The 16,192-nt window shown below is 39.7% G+C and overlaps 1 protein-coding gene across 1 annotated transcript in view; it reads left to right on the forward strand.

Annotated features, from left to right (window-relative positions):
* Window positions 1-16,192, forward strand: part of Morc1 (microrchidia 1) — a 199,669-nt gene that overhangs the window by 37,923 nt on the left and 145,554 nt on the right. The window contains exon 9 of the mRNA NM_010816.1: window positions 10,669-10,794. Within this exon, the coding sequence (NP_034946.1) occupies window positions 10,669-10,794 (126 nt within the window). The remainder of the gene's footprint in view (window positions 1-10,668; window positions 10,795-16,192) is intronic.

Below are 16,192 nucleotides of genomic sequence, written 5' to 3' on the forward strand. Positions count from 1 at the left end.
AACTCTGCACTAAACCTCTCTGTTCCTGGGCTTTTTTTGGTTGGGAGACTATTAATGACTGCTTCTATTTCTTTAGGGGTTATAGGACTGTTTAGATCGTTTATTTGACACTGATTTAACTTTGGTACATGGTACCTGTCTAGAAAATTGTCCATTTCATCCGGGTTTTCCAGTTTTGTTGAGTACAAGCTTTTGTAGTAGAATCTGATGAGTTTTTGGATTTCCTAAGGTTCTGTTGTTATGTCTCCCTTTTCATTTCTGATTTTGTTAATTTGGATACTGTCCCTGTGCCCTCTAGTTAGTCTGGCTAAAGGTTTATCTATCTTGTTGATTTTCTCAAAGAACCACTACTGGTTTGGTTGATTCTTTGTATATATCTTTTTGTTTCTATTTGGTTGATTTCAGCCCTGAGTTTGATTATTTCTTGCCCTGTAAGCCTCTTGGGTTTATTTGCTTCTTTTTGGTCTAGAGCTTTCAGGTGTCCTGTCAAGCTGCTAGTGTATACTCGCTCCTGTTACTTTTTGGAGGCACTCAAAGCTATGAGTTTTCCTCTTAGCACTGCTTTCATTGTGTCCCATTAGTTTGGGTTGTTGTGGCTTCATTTTCATTAAACTCTAAAAAGTCTTTAATTTCTTTCTTTATTTCATCCTTGACCAAGGTATCATTGAGTAGAGTGTTGTTCAGCTTCCACATGTATGTGGGCTTTCTATTGTTTTTGTTGTTATTGAAAACCAGCCTTATCCCATGGTGATCTGACAGGATGCATGGGGTTATTTCAGTCTTCTTGTATCCTTTGAGGCCTGTTTTGTGACCGATTATATGGTCAATTTTGAATCAGGTACCATGACGTGCTGAAAAGAAGGTATATTCTTTCATTTTAGGATAAAATGTTCTATAGATATCTGTTAAGATCCAGTTGGTTCATAACTTCTGCTAGTTTCACTGTGTCTCTGTTAAGTTTCTGTTTCCATGATCTGCTCATTGCTGAGAGTAAGGTATTTATGTTTCTATTATTATGTGAAGTGTGATGTGTGCTTTAGCCTTAGTAATGTTTCTTTTATGAATGTGGGTGCCCTTGCATTTGGAGCATAGATGTTCAGAATTGAGAGTTATTATTGGTAGATTTTTCCTTTGACTAGTATGAAGTGTCCTTCCTTATCTGTTTTGATAACTTTAGGTTGAAAGTCGATTTTATTTGATATTAGAATGGCTACTCCAGCTTGTTTCTTTGGACCATTTGCTTGGAAAATTGTTTTCCAGCCTTTTACTCTGAGGTAGTTTCTGTCTTTGTCACTGAGGTGCAGTTCCTGTATGCAGCAAAATGTTGGGTCCTGTTTACATACCCAGTCTATTAGTCTATATGTCTTTTTATTGAGGAATTGAGTCCACTGATGTTAAGAGATATTAAAGAAAAGTAATTGTTGCTTCCTGTTATTTTTGTTGTTAGAGGTAGAATTATGTTTTCGTGGCGATCTTCTTTTGGGTTTTTTTGAAAGAAGATTACTTCTTTGCTTTTCCTAAGGTGTCGTTTCCCTTCTTGTGTTGGAATTTTCCATCTATTATCTTTTGGAAGGCTGGATTTGTTGAAAGATATTGTGTGAATTTGGTTTTGTCATGGAATACTTTGGTTTCTCCATCTATGTTAACTGAGAATTTTGCTGGTATAGTATCCTGGGCTGGCATTTGTGTTCTCTTAAGTTCTGTATGACAACTGTCCAGGATCTTCTAGATTTCACAGTCTTTGGTGAGAAGTCTGGTATAATTCTGATAGGTCTGCATTAATATGTTACTTGACCTTTTTTCTCATGGTGTTTGTAAATTCTTTCTTTGTTTTGTGTATTTGGTGTTTTGACTATTATGCATTGGGAGGAATTTCTTTTCTGATCCAACCTATTTGGCGATCTGTAGGCTTCTCGTATGTTTATGGGCATCTCTTTCTTTAGGTTAGGGAAGTTTTCTTCTATAATTTTCTTGAAAATATTTATTTGCCCTTTAAGTTGTGAATGTTCGTTCTCTTCTATACCTATTATTCTTAGGTTTGGTCTTTTCATTGTGTCCTGGATTTCTTGGATATTTTGGATTAGGACTTTCTTGCATTTTGCATTTTCTTTGACTGTTGTGTTAATGTTTTCTATGGTATCTTCTGCACCTGAGATTCTCTCTTCTACCTCTTGTATCATTCTGTTGGTGATGCTTGTCTCTATGACTTCTGATCTCTTTCGTAGGTTTTCTATCTCCAGGGTTGTCTCCCTTTATGATTTCTTTATTATTTCTGTTTATAATTTTAGATCCTGGATGGTGTTGTCCAATTCTGTCACTTATTTTGTTGTGTTTCACTGAAATTCTTTAAGAGATATCTGTGTTTCCTCTTTAAGGACTTCTACCTGTTTGCCTATGTTCTCCTGTATTTCTTCCTGTATTAAGGGAGTTATTTATGTCCTTCTTAAAATCCTCTATCATCACCATGAAGTGATTTTAAATCAGACTCTTGCTTCTCTGGTGTGTTGTTGTATCCAAGGCTCACTCTGGTGGGAGAACTGGGTTCTAATGATGTCAAGTAGCCTTGATTTCTGTTGCTTATGTTTTTGTCCTTTCCTCTTGCTATCCGGTAATCTCAGATCTTGCTGTCTCTGACTATGGCTTTTCCCTCCTGCAAGCCTGTGTACTCCTAGGAGATCAAATTTCTCTGGGAGGCATTTGGGTATGGAGAGCTGTAGCACAGGTTCAGTTCCGGGCACAGATGGAAACCAGAAGGATATATTAAGCTTTTTATAATCATCATTTCCTCTTCTACCTTAGGTAGCTTTAAGCCTTTTCTCTGGACCTTTTATAATTCCTGCTACATATCACTTGTGTTTCAAATCCTTGTCTTATTTTTAATACTCAGTTACTTCATCGTGGTTTCACTCTCTAGAAAGATTCACATGCATGCATAATGTTCCGGTGCACACCCAGTCATGCCCAGCTTCATTTTTGCAACACGACTTCCATTGTCACCTGGGTCTCTCTCCTTGGTCCTCTAAACCTGTCCCTGTTACCTAAATAGCTACTAGACCAATCTTTTTTAACCTTTAATAAAACAAAACAAAAAGTCTCTTTGGCATTCTACTGTACTCCAACAGAATGCTTGATTGTTCTACAGTTGTATTGGGTGAATAATTTGGATGCCCAGATCTTTCAGGCCAGCCTCAAGCCCTTAGCTCTCAGGCCACACTAATAGTATCCTGGGTTTCAGCTGGAGACTATGTGTATGCTCACTCTGACAACCTGATTTTATGTCTTTATTAAAAAATAAATAAATAAATAAAGATTCCTTTACCTAATAGCCTGGGCTGCCAGTAGAAACATTAGGGTTAATTGGATGTCTAGGAGCTGTTGGCTGCCTAATGTGATATAATTTATTCTATGTATAGTGATAGACAGGATCAGTAAATGGGGCCACCAGATCATTAAATTCAGATCTCTATGAATAAGTTGAAGCAATGCAAGTTTATGTGTACATAGGTGGTTATGGAGAGCTGTTGTTCTGGTGACCAGTTGTCTAAGGTTCTAAACTTCTGTGTTCCTTTGTATAAAACACAGCTCTACAGCATCTAGTTTATGTGAATGTCGTTCAGCTAAAAGAGATGCAGCACTTGATGTGTAGAAGATCTCAGTGCAGTTTGCTCCCACTCTTGTGTTCCACTTCTCCCCACAGCTCTTCTTTCTGGCATTTATTTCAATGTCATTAGTTTGTACAATAGGAAACTAAGCTAAACTAAGTGCCTGGTACATGTGGAGCAACAAATGGCTTAGATTCAAGTGACTAATGGGAATGCTGTTGTCTGCGTGATTTTCTAAGCATATGGTAGGAAGGCATTGGGAAGCCTTAGTCATAGCTTCTATTGCCCTAGCTTCTACTGCCCTCCATCCCTGAAGATCACTGGAGAGCCATATGATGTGAGAGGGATTTTGTTATAATTGGCGTCTCTTCCATTTTAAACTCTGGAGGTCTAATCACCTCTAAGGCATCTTTTGCTAATGCTTTGGGCTTTGTTTGTTTGTTTGTTTGTCTGTTTTGATCACATGACTTATTGTAGCTTCTCTGTTTTACACTAGGATTTCTTGTGCTCATATTACCTTCAATGACATAGTGTATTATAAACATTATAAATTACATGTCCTGAATATACAGAACACTGGATGAAAGCACTGACCCCCAGGAGAAGAAAATAGAGCTTGTGGAATTGACTGTCCTTATAAAGCCCTGCTTTATCTTTAGAACTCATCAAGGCTGAGGCTCTTCAACGCCACCTCCACCAGCTTCTAGAATGTCGTTATAATGCACAGAAATAGTGAGGATTTTGTCCTATGTCACGTTTTGAAATTAGGTGCCACATTGCCAGCAGTTTTTAAATGGGCAATCGTTGGGCAGCCTTCCATAATGACCCTAGTTTACATCTTAGCCAGGCTGGCAGGAACACATCACTGCGACAGCTCCAGAATGTTCTTACATGCTGCTGACATCCTGTGGTCATCGCAAAAAGAAGCACTTTCGTTACCCCGTGTCGCTTAGGACTCTTCTTTGAAGTTACCTCTTGCGGTTGACATTTCTCTTAGGTATAATCTACAACCTAACACTCAGTAAGTCTGTTCCAAGTTCAGAATTTACACTAGTTGAAAAATCTTCATGGAGCCTTTTGTGTGCATAATATAGACTTCGTTAATGTCACGTATAACAACTCATCTGTTTTATGGGAACACAATTTTGGTTGTCATATATAACTATTTTATATATAACATATAACACCTCTGAGGCACTATAAAAAGACTTAGCTTAATGTTGTACCTGGAATTCAGAGCCCAAGACCTAGCCATAGACTATATAAGGTACCTTAGCCTATTTTTCTTTTGCTATACTAGAATACATACAGATGGGTTATTTATTGAGACTAGGATTACTTAACTCATGATTTGGAAGCTGAGCAATCTAAGACCATGGGCTTATATCTGATAAAGGTCTTCTTTCTGTTGGAATCTTTCTACTGTGCCCCAAACCATCTGATGACACCCCAATCAGACAAAGCTGAGAGGACCACACAGTGAGAGAGACAGAGACAAAAGTATTTTTATAAAAGACCTGCACAGGAGATAACCACTAACCTATTAAGCCATTAGTGTATGAATATATGAATGGATTTAATGACATAGTTTTCTCTTATAGTTCCCATGGGGTTGTCACCAGTGGACTTTAAGTTTTAACATGGATTTTTGTGGGACATTCATACTATACCACAAGAATAGCTCAGTTGACGGCTTGGATGGGAGTCTGTTGTCTGGGTTCCTTTGTGCCTATACACAGGAGTTAGCTTTCTCAGATAGTGTTCTATTCCCAAACACCTATGAGTATGTCCCCCTTTCTTGTGATTCTCTTCCTACATAACCTCTGCCAGCTATGTCTACCAAGCTGTGACTTCCAAACTTCATAGAGGGAAGGAATCTGAGGGATTCATGCTCCTAAACTCCAACCCCCAGGGATCTGAATCTGAAGATAAGGGCAAGACTTGGCTGTGGTGGCTTGCTCTCACTGTCCTTCCCTGTTCTATTATTACTATTATTATTATTATTATTATTATTTATTGTGCGACCACTATGTCAGTCCACATGCATCTAAGGTGTACATGGAACAGCCCCAGAAATAGAAGAATATGGACAGGTCAGGTAAAGACAACTGCACAGATGGCACAGCAGACCGTGGAAACCAAATTGCAGGCAGACTTCTAAGAATTCTCAAGTCTAAGCAGAGAAAAGGACACTGATTCTAATCTGCTTCTCCTACACCATATTCCCCAGACTCTGCAAGCAGCAGGTTCAGCCTTAAAGTAGCCTTTTCTTTACGTCTGCTTGTCACGTGCCTCTGAGTGGGGAGGGCTGGAGATGGGGAGAGTGGCTTGCTTCAGTTTCTTCTTATCAGAGCTAATTAAATAGAAAATGAAAAAGGAAACCACACAGTGATAGAGATACGAACTCCCCTGGCAAAGCACACAGAGGCAGAAAGGATGTTTGTGTAGAAATGAGACAAGAAAAGCCCTTGAAGAATTTATGCAAAGAGGGTCCTTACAGAGGGAGAGTTGCAGACAGTCCTTTGTCTTCTAAAGATATCCTGACTACAGGGTGTTTCTTTGTCAGCCCCTCAAGTGCACAGCTTTATTTACAATTGGATAGCATCAACACTGAAGATGATCTTCCATGAAAAGACCTCACCACAGGAGGAATGCTCTGCTGCTTGTTCTAAACTAGGCAAGAGAAGCTGTGAATGATCCTTCATTCACACAAGAACCAGTTATTTAATGGATGAGGTCACTAACTGCATGGAATTTACAACCTGATGGAGAGAAAATTACAGAGGTATAGACAGTCACAGGGACAGGAAGTAAAGAAGGAGGGACTCACACAGGCTCTAGCACTCTGGAGGTGGGGAAGTACTTCAACAGAAGTGAGATTTCAAGGGTGCATCCAGAGAGGTCTAAAAGAACTAGTCAAGAGTAAACAAGAGTGACATCCCGTGGTTGGGAGATGAGATGGTGTGAGCCATATTTGAGAACTGAGAGTAGTTGGCTTATCCAAGCTGGAAAGAGATGAGGCTACAACATTAATTTGCCTAGAACAAGACCGTTTGCATTGTGTATTTAGCCCTGTTTTCTTTATACCTCAGACTTCAGAAATTAGAGCTAGTTCTGTAATGTTTGTCACAAACAGGAACTTGAGAAAAGACAGGAGTAGAGAAGAAGTAAACCTGCATCAATCCTCAGAAGAGCTGACTCATCAGCTTGACCAATGGCTAGCTTCTGGTAGTTCCCAATACCAATAGAAACCTTTCATTTAACTGAAAACTTGAGTCACTACATCTAGATTATGCAAAGAGCAGGACTGCAACTGGTCAGTTTTAATTGCCAACTTGTCACACACTACAGTCACCTAGGAAATGAGTTTTAATTAGAAATTATATCTGGCTGGCCTATGTACATGGTATGGCATATGTACATGTGGTGGACAGGCTTGATTGTTAGTTGATAGAGGAAGGCTGGGCTCATTGTGGGCAGCACTATCCCCTAGGCAGAGAGTCCTGAAGTCTATGAGAAAGGAAGAAGCAAGATGAGAGGAAGTAGGCAAGGATTCCCATGTTATATTCTCACTCGGATCTTGACAGTGGATGTGAAGCTTTAAGTCCCTGCCATGACTTCTTGGAAGCAATAAACTGACCTGAGACTATAAGCCAAACACTCCTATCTTTGCTAAGTTGCTTTTTGTCGTGATGTTTTTCACAGTTACAGAAATGAAACTGGGATAATGACTTACAATAAAAGTCCTATTTTCCTCCTGGCCCTCTGGAACTTGGACACACAATAGGTAGCAGGTGCTGATGCTGCTAGAGCCCCACAAACCCCGATCTTGTATACTAAGTCTTTCAGGAACTACCCTCGGATGGGACACAGTGCATATGTTGCTGCGTTTTCATAGCTGCGGATGGCAGTGCTGTGTGGACCTTCATGAAGGGGAAATGTTATACTTTGGGCATTGTCTCACCAAAAGGCTCATGTACTGAATCCTTACTGAATCCTTGGTTTGCAGCATGAGGCAGTATTACCTGGAGGTTGTGGAAGCTTAGGAAGTGAATCGGAGCTGCAGGAAGTAGGTCATTGTGATGGGACTCTCGGAAGTTTGTTGACAAGGCCCCGCCCTATTGGGCTCTCTGCTACCTGATTAGGCATGTACTGGAAAGCCACACACTCTTGCCGCCATGATGTTCTTTCTAAGTGTATGGGGCCAAGTGATCATGGAGTGAAGTCTCTGGAATTAGGAACCCAAATAAATCCTTCCTCCTCTAAGTTATTTCCATCAGATATTCCATCTTAGCAATAAAAAAAAAGGATACAAATTAAAAAAAAAGTAAGAAGCTGGCAAATGGGTTTCCCCAGACTCCCCCACCTTCCTCTGCACCTACGTGTATCCTCATTACAGACCTGTGATAAAGCTTAGTCATGAGTCCTTCCAGAGAAGGAGGGCGTGATGGTTTGTATGTTTGGCCCAGAGAATGGCACTATTTGGAGGTGTGGCCTTATTGGAGTAGGTGTATCACTGTAGGAGTGGGCTTTAATACTCTAGTCCTAGCTGCCTGGAAGCCAGTATTCTGCTAACAACCTTCAGATGAAGATGTAGAACTCTCAGCTCCTCCTGCACCATGCCTGCCTGGATGCTGCTGTGCTCCTGCCTTGATAATGGGCTGAACCTCTGAACCTATAAACCAGCTCCAATTAAATTCCTTACAAGAGTTGCCTTGGTCATGGTGCCTCTTCACAGGAGTAAAACTGTAACTAAAACAGAGGGTTTTGATGACCTCTGACAAACATGCTCTGTATATTTACCTACATTTTTTGAATTAATAAATTCAGCATCAACGGGTAGAAGTATTATCTAGATACAGTTACATATCTGTAATCCCAGTAATAAGGAGGCCGAGGCAAAAGGATTGCAGGGCCATAGTTGTCCTGAGGATTGGCGTGGTGGTACACAGCCTTTAATCCCAGTACTCCGGAGCCAGAGGCAGGAAGATCTCTGTGAGATAGCAAGTGCCAGGACTACACAGATTTTCTCCAAAAAAAGTTATCCTGGGCCTCCAAACAAACAGAAATACTACTCTCATTTTGCATATGGTGTGTGTGTCTGTGTATATCAGAACTTTGAGTTCTCACCATACCTCCCCACTTCATAAACTCTGCTATAAATTATGCTGTTGTTTTGCTATACTGGGAATTGAACCAAGGGCTTTGTGCGTGCTTGGCAAGCACTCGACCACTGATTGAAATCCCCAATCTCTCTGAGTTACTCTTGACTTTAACCTTGAAGTATCAACAATGTGTCCATTCTGAGAAGTGTACAGATAGGAGTTAGCAGCTCCAGGGCGATTTACAATCACAGGATGGGAAAATATTTCAACACTGGCAGGATTCCTTCGGATGTTTATAAGCATCCCAAGAACTATTGTTTTTCTTTTCTCGACTAAGTGAAGGGATACTTAATTGTTTAACCCCTGGGGTACTAAATGAAACTGCAGCATCACAGTGCAATACTGTAATGCAGATAGTGTCTCTTGTTGCATTCAAAGTGTATTAGCAATGACACATATGCATGCACATGCTGTAATAAGGAAACCCATTACTTCATATGCCAATTTAAAAATAAATTAGAAAGTGCATTGATATTTATAGCATAACAGCCACATCCTAGGCACTTTGACATGATTTATGTCAGAAAATTGGAACAATTGAAAGGAATTCCTTTGATCTTTGATCAAGCTTCAGATGGTATCCAAAGGAAATTATATCTTACCAGAAAACCCTTGGATTACTTAGGGCTTCACCTTCAGTTTCCAGAGTCCCTTGGAGTTCTGCCCTTGGACTGAGTGCCTGCTGAACAGATCCCTCAGATGGACCTCAGAGCTTTACCTCATCATCTCTGTCTCCTTCTGAACCAGAGAGAGATGGCTTCCTGCTTTCTCTTTAATCTCGGAGCCTTTTCTGCAGCTTAGAAGCACAGAACGCCACCTCTTAAGCCTGGCTTGGTTTGCTTTTGCCCAGCATTTCTTGTCTATTTGGAGAATATTTACAGCTCACAAGTGGGTTCTAACATTTAAGGTCTGCTAAGAGGCACAGTGTTCCAGCAACCTCCCAGGAGCATGCAGTTTACTGTTTTTTATTCCTGGTTGTCTTCTCTTCCGATCTGTTTTCTTTCTTCTTTGTCTTCACTCATCCATCCTGTTAGAGTGTTCTCTCAGCTGACCATAAGAACTTACTCTAATACCTGATTACGTACGGAGTTAAGTGTTATATGTCCCCTTCAATGTTCTGAAAGCAAATGAGACTTTTCCCCCCAATTTTATTTCTCTCTTCACAACTGATTAGTAGAAATTCCTTTTGTTCACGTGGACCTACAATCTCTTAGTTATGTTTGAACAGGAAGATTACATTGTTTGTTTAGTTTTTGTTCTGCGTCAATTACTGGACCAGCTAATGTAAAGTATTTTTCCTGTGACTGATGTATCTTCTTAGTTGGTTAGCTGCCAACAGATTTTAGTTCTGACCAAAGCAAATGTTATCTGTGTTTGCCTTCTGTTCAGAGGCTTAATGCCATGAGTGTGGTAAGATTTGCTTGTGTTTGCAGCATCGTTAGTTCTGGGAAAAGGTTTCTAAGAGCATACAGGAATCTGAAAGAGACTGAGCCCAGGGCCCATATGTCTGCCTATGTAGTGCCCAGTTGGTAGAGCTGTTTGGAAAGGAGAAGGAGGTGTGTCCTTATTGGAGGAGGAGTATCACTAGCGGTGTGGGTGTGGTCTTTGAAGTTTCAAAAGCCCAGGCCATTCCCACTTAGCACTCCCTCTGCTTTCTGCTTGTGGTTTGTTACGGAAGCTCTTACCTGCTGCCCTAGCCAACATGTCTGCTGCTTGCTGCCCTGCTGCCCTGGCGTGATGAACTCTCACCCTGTGTAACCGGTTCCTTACATTCGTTGCCTTGATCATGGTGTTTAAAACTAAGACAGAGTGCACTAGTAGAACATTTCTTTTTTTTTTTTTAATCTTCCCAAAGAGAATGGTACCCTGCACACTGTGACCTTTCGAATTCTCTATTTTAGAATTCCAGAGAGACGGTCATTCAGAGCCTACACAGCTGTTCTGTATTTTGAACCCCGGATGAAAATATTTATTCAGGCCAAAAGAGTTCAAACAAAGCATCTGTGTTATTCCCTCTACAAACCCAGGTAACATGTTTCCTTTATTTCCTTGATTTTTTTTTTAACATATAAAATTGATATAACTCCTCAGGTTGTCAAGAGGAAGGCATTGACTGATGGTAAGAGTGTCACGTTGCTCTCAGGAAAGACTGAACACTTCAGGGAACAAGCAAAGTTTGGATAAGGCTCAGTAGGAATTGGCTGTTCACTTTCACGCTTTGGTTGTGATTCTTTCCAAGAAGAGAACCCAACTGGAGGTGTTTTTGAGTTTATATAGTAGTATGTTAGAACGATTAAGCTCCATATGGTCTTGTTATATAGTAATGTTCTTCAGAATGAGATTACAAGAAAGTGATTCCATAGGATTTTTACCACTTAATAGTGACGTAAGTGTCTTAGTGTTGTAAGTACACTGTGGCTGCTGACCTAGTTCTCAGACTGTAACATACCATCCCTATCATTAAGCAATTCATGGCCTACAGTTATGCATGGTATGCATATAGGATGAGCAGATGTATAAAATACCTGATCCACTTATATTTTACTACATATATTTTTATTTTCTTTTAAAAGTTATTTTATTTTATTAGTTTATATCTGTGGATCTTTCGTCTGCATGCATGTCTATATACCACTTGTATGCAGCATTCACTGACAGCAGGATTGGGCACTGGATCCCTGGAACTGGGGTTAAAGACAGTTCTGATCTGTGGTGCGAGAAATTGAACCTCCGACCTCTGGAAGAGCAGCAATTGCTCTTACCTGTTGAGCCATTTCCCCAGCCCCTTATTTTATACACATATTTAATATAAAATTTAAGCTTGAATTTTCATAATATAGAATCAGTCTTGCCCAAATACTTATGAAGTTCCAATGGTCTTTTCTTATTTGTACTGTTTTTTTGTCTGTTGGTTTGTTTTTTCTGGGTAGCCATTGATTTGTAGAGGTTAGCACATTCCATGTGTCAGATTATACAGGTACAGAGACTAGAAATAAAAAACGAGTCTCACTTAAGGAACTTACAATTCACTAGGAGAAACAATGTTTTAATGAGGGCTAAATAGGTACCTTTTACTTATATTATTTTCTACAGTGGCTTTGTGGTTTTGTTTTGCTTTAAACCATCATGATGTTAGAGATCTGAATAAAAACTCAAATCTTCTGGTTCCATTTTCTTTTCTTTTTACCAGTCCTCATTTGGTGTTTCTCTCTATATATCAGGTTACTTTTGGTAAAACATCTTTGCTATCATGTTGTTATGGTGTCATGAAATCTCAACTGCTGGCCTGGTGCTTGAAAAACTCCTCAAAGAGATGTAAAATTAAAAATACAGATTAATTCTGTGACTTCACCAAACAACAGTGGATTTCTCAACAGCTCCAATTTGGATTTCTGTTCATTCATGTCAGGCTGTTCATTTCCTAGTAAATATCAAACAGTGTTTCATCTCCATCAATCTCAGTCTTGTGGGAGGTACCAAGGGTCTTCTGGATCTGTCAGCTGGTCTTTTCAAGTTATTCCTGTCTTAGTGAGTTTGGTTAAGAAAAATGTTCAAGCCACTGGAAAATGTATTCCTTTCCATTTTCTGAAGAGATTTTAATAAGCTGAGTTTTACAACATAAAACTCCTTTTGGCGAACACTTGCTGTTTTCATCTTAATATGTTTGCCTTCACCTTCTGAAAAGACATTGTTAGCTCTGTACTGGCAGAAGTAGGCAATATGTCAATGTGTGTATGTGTGTGTGTCGGTATCACTAGCTTCCTTCCTACATCATACCCTCTTCAGTATTTTCAGTAGTAACTTGGATAAAAAATGCCAAATGTGAATTTTTTCAATTCATATTTGATCCTGACCTAGTGGAATATATCTCCTAAGTAGTACCTGAAACAAGGTGTGAAAAGAGTTAAATTCAATAAACAAGTATGATATGGACAAGTGACAGATCGCCTTTAGATTTTATAGAATAATTTATTTATTTTTATCTTATATACATTGGCGTTTTGCTTGCATATATATCTGTGAGAGGGTATTGGGTCCTCTGCAACTGGAGTTACAGACAGTTGTGAACTGCAATGTGGGCACTGGGAACTGAACCCAGGTCCTCTGGAATAGCAGTCAGTACTCTTAATCACTGACCTATCTATCTTTTCAGTCCTAGCTGTTAGATTTTTAAAACTCTATTACATAAGCATAGGCCTGATAAGCGATTGACATGAAAAAGTGCATACGTGCCTTAAATGAGCCAGAATGTTGGTTTTATCTCATAGTGTGATATATAATAAGATAACGTGTTACTTAATGTGGTTATGGAACTTAGTTGTAGAACTAGACAGTCATAGCAACAGTTTACAGGGAAAAGTCCAGAATCAGATCTTTTGAACGGATAGAGACCATTGACAGACCAGAGGATTGTCCCATGGAGGAAAGAACACTCTGAGTGAAACCTGAAAGGCTGCCATGTGGTTGATAGAATTTGGGAGGCAGACCTTGGATGGCTGTGCAGAAGACAGCGTTAGCTCTGCATGTCATAGTTAGGCTGCTTTCACAATGAAGAGATGCGTAACTGATCTTTCCCCATTGCTGCTTTATACAACGATATTCAGAGAACCAAGTTGAGGGAGCCCTTATAGCTGCTTTGTGTTCAGCTTGCCTTTGAGGTGTGGGCAGAAATAGGTCAATGTTAGAAAATCCCTAGCCACTAAGAGGGGAGGCCTGATGCAGGCAGGGACTGAGAAACAAAGAGCTAGATCTTTTCCTTCAATATTTTATTAGCAGGGAGTGTGTGTGTGTGTGTGTGTGTGTGTGTGTGTGTGTGTGTGTTGGGGACATGTAGAGGAATTTTAATCTAGCAACATGGCTGCTTTGATCACTTCTTAAAGACCTTCTAGGTCTAGGCCTAGACCTTTAGAATGCAGACATGTCTACATGCACACCTTTAATCCCAAACAATTGAGGGACAGACAAAGTGATAAATCAGAGAAAGATTTGACATCATGAGTCAGAGAAAGGATCTGCCCAACTCGCAGGAGAAAAACTACTTAAGGGCAGCTTGGGGAGAGAAATTTTAGTTTCTCAGTGAGTTGAGTTCATTTTAACCAGTCAGTACAGGAGGCAGTGCAGTAGAGATGAGTTCTGTTCAGTTCATGTAGCTGAGGCAGTTGAAGCCAAAGAATGAGAAGGAGCCAGATGATTTGAACAAATTGTCAGAGTTAGTCTGAGGCCAAACAGAGCAATTCAGTGAGAAGCCTAGAGAAGTCAGATTGAATCTCTTGGCTTGGAGAGGATTTGGGCCAAAAGAGCTGAGGTAAAACGCCAGCCAGAGCTCAAAAAGAACTAGAAAGTGTGAGCTTATTCAGCAGTAAGCCTCTGAGATGACATTTACATCAGGTGAATAAAAGTTATATTTACCAGGGGGAGGCACATAAAAAAGTATCAGGGTGGTGATGGCTTCCATTTCTGGAATGGAGATTTGAACAATTTTTTTTGTTATGAGGATGTTACTATATTAAACTTTTAGAAATGCTTGCACAAGGTTTGTTTAAATTGTCACAAGAATTCTGAAGTTGCAGTTGTAGACTGAGATGCAGATTGTCTGGGGTCAGGTTATATCACTCAATTGTCAGTTTATTATTTTAAATTAAGCACTAGTGCAGAGTTGGCACCTCTAGTGCCACCTTTACTTCCTACAAAAATACTTGAATAGCTTAATTCACATTCTTTGAAAAATGACTTCATTGTTTAAACAATATCACCTTAATTTCATTTTGATTAAAAAATATGATTTGACCTAAGACGAATGATTCAAACTAGATAAAATATATGATTAGAACCTGATTTTTTAAAAGCAAATGATAATTTCCGTATATGGTCACCGATAATTGTATGCCTTCAAGGCTTAACTTTGCAGTTCTCTGAGTATAGTCAAGACTAATTTGGACTACACCAAGGTTATGATTTGAATGAGCAATATTCAGTGTAAAAGAAAATCAAGAGAACAAACTTATTATAACTTCACCTTAGATTTTAGAAGTGTTTCTTCTCTGTAGTCAGTCTTTTCTCAAGTTGGACATTGAACTTAATGACAGTAACTACAAAGCTAGGCCTGATAATAAAATGCCCATTACACCATTGCAGTACAAGAATACAGGATACCATTTGGATTTGATATTGTCCTGTATTTGGTTTTTGTTTTCTTTGTTTGTTTGTTTGGTTGGTTGGTTGGTTGGATGTTTTTATTCTCTGAAGTGATTCAAGATCCTTGGATATTCTAAATGGACATTCGCTCCCTGAGTCTACACAGCCAGTCTGTCTTAGTTAGGATTCCTGTTGCTATGATAAAATACTATGACCAAAAAAAAATTTGGGAGGATTGGGATTCTTTCATTTATATGTCCAGGTAGCCATACATCACTGAGGGAAGTTAGGACAAGAACTTAAACAGGACAGGAATCTGGAGGCAGGAACTGATGCAGAAGCCATGAAGGAGTACTGCTTACCGGCTTGCTCTCCATGGCTTACTCAGCCTAATTTTGTACAGCACTCAGGATTACCAGCCCACGGGTGGCACCACCCACCATGGGCTGGGCCTTCCCACATCAGCCACGAATTAAGAAAATGCCTATAGGACAGTCTGCAGCCCAATCTTCTGGAGACATTTTATCACTAATGTCCCCCACCCCTCCAGATAACAACCATATGTCAAAGGGACAAGAGAAATAAATAAATAAATAAATAAATAAACCTAGCACAGAGTCCAAACACGTAGTTACTTTACAAATATTTGTTTTTTCATGTTATTTACCCATCAAATTTTACAGGCTTTTCATATTATGGCAAGAAAAGTAATTCATTCTCAATCCACGATGTATTTCTTCTCTAAAACACACATAGAGGGATTAGACAATAATAACTTATACTGAGAACCAACATTGTTTTAAGTTATTTATTTATTTATTTATTATTAGATATTTTCTTTATATACATTTCAAATGCTATTCTGAAAGTTCCCTATATCCTCCCTCCACCCTGCTCCCCTACCCACCCACTCCTGCTTCTTGGCCCTAGCAGTCCCTTGTTTTGGGCCATATAAAGTTTGCAAAACCAAGGGGCCTCTCTTCCCAGTGATGGCCAACTAGGCCATCTTCTGCTACATATGCAGCTACAGATACAAGCTCTGAGGGTACTGGTTAGTTCATATTGTTGTTCCATCTATAGGGTTGCAGACCCCTTCAGCTCCTTGTGTGCTTTCTCTAGCTTCTCCATTGAGGGCCCTGTGTTCCATCTTATAGATGACTGTGTCATCTTTGCCAGGCACTGGCATAGCCTCATATGAGACAGCTATCACAGGGTCCCTTCAGCAAAATCTTTCTGGCATTGTGCAATAGTGTCTGGGTTTGGTGGCTGATTATGGGATGGTTCCCCGGG

Source organism: Mus musculus, chromosome 16 (genome assembly GCF_000001635.26).
Source record: "Mus musculus strain C57BL/6J chromosome 16, GRCm38.p6 C57BL/6J".
NCBI classification, from domain to species: domain Eukaryota; kingdom Metazoa; phylum Chordata; class Mammalia; order Rodentia; family Muridae; genus Mus; species Mus musculus.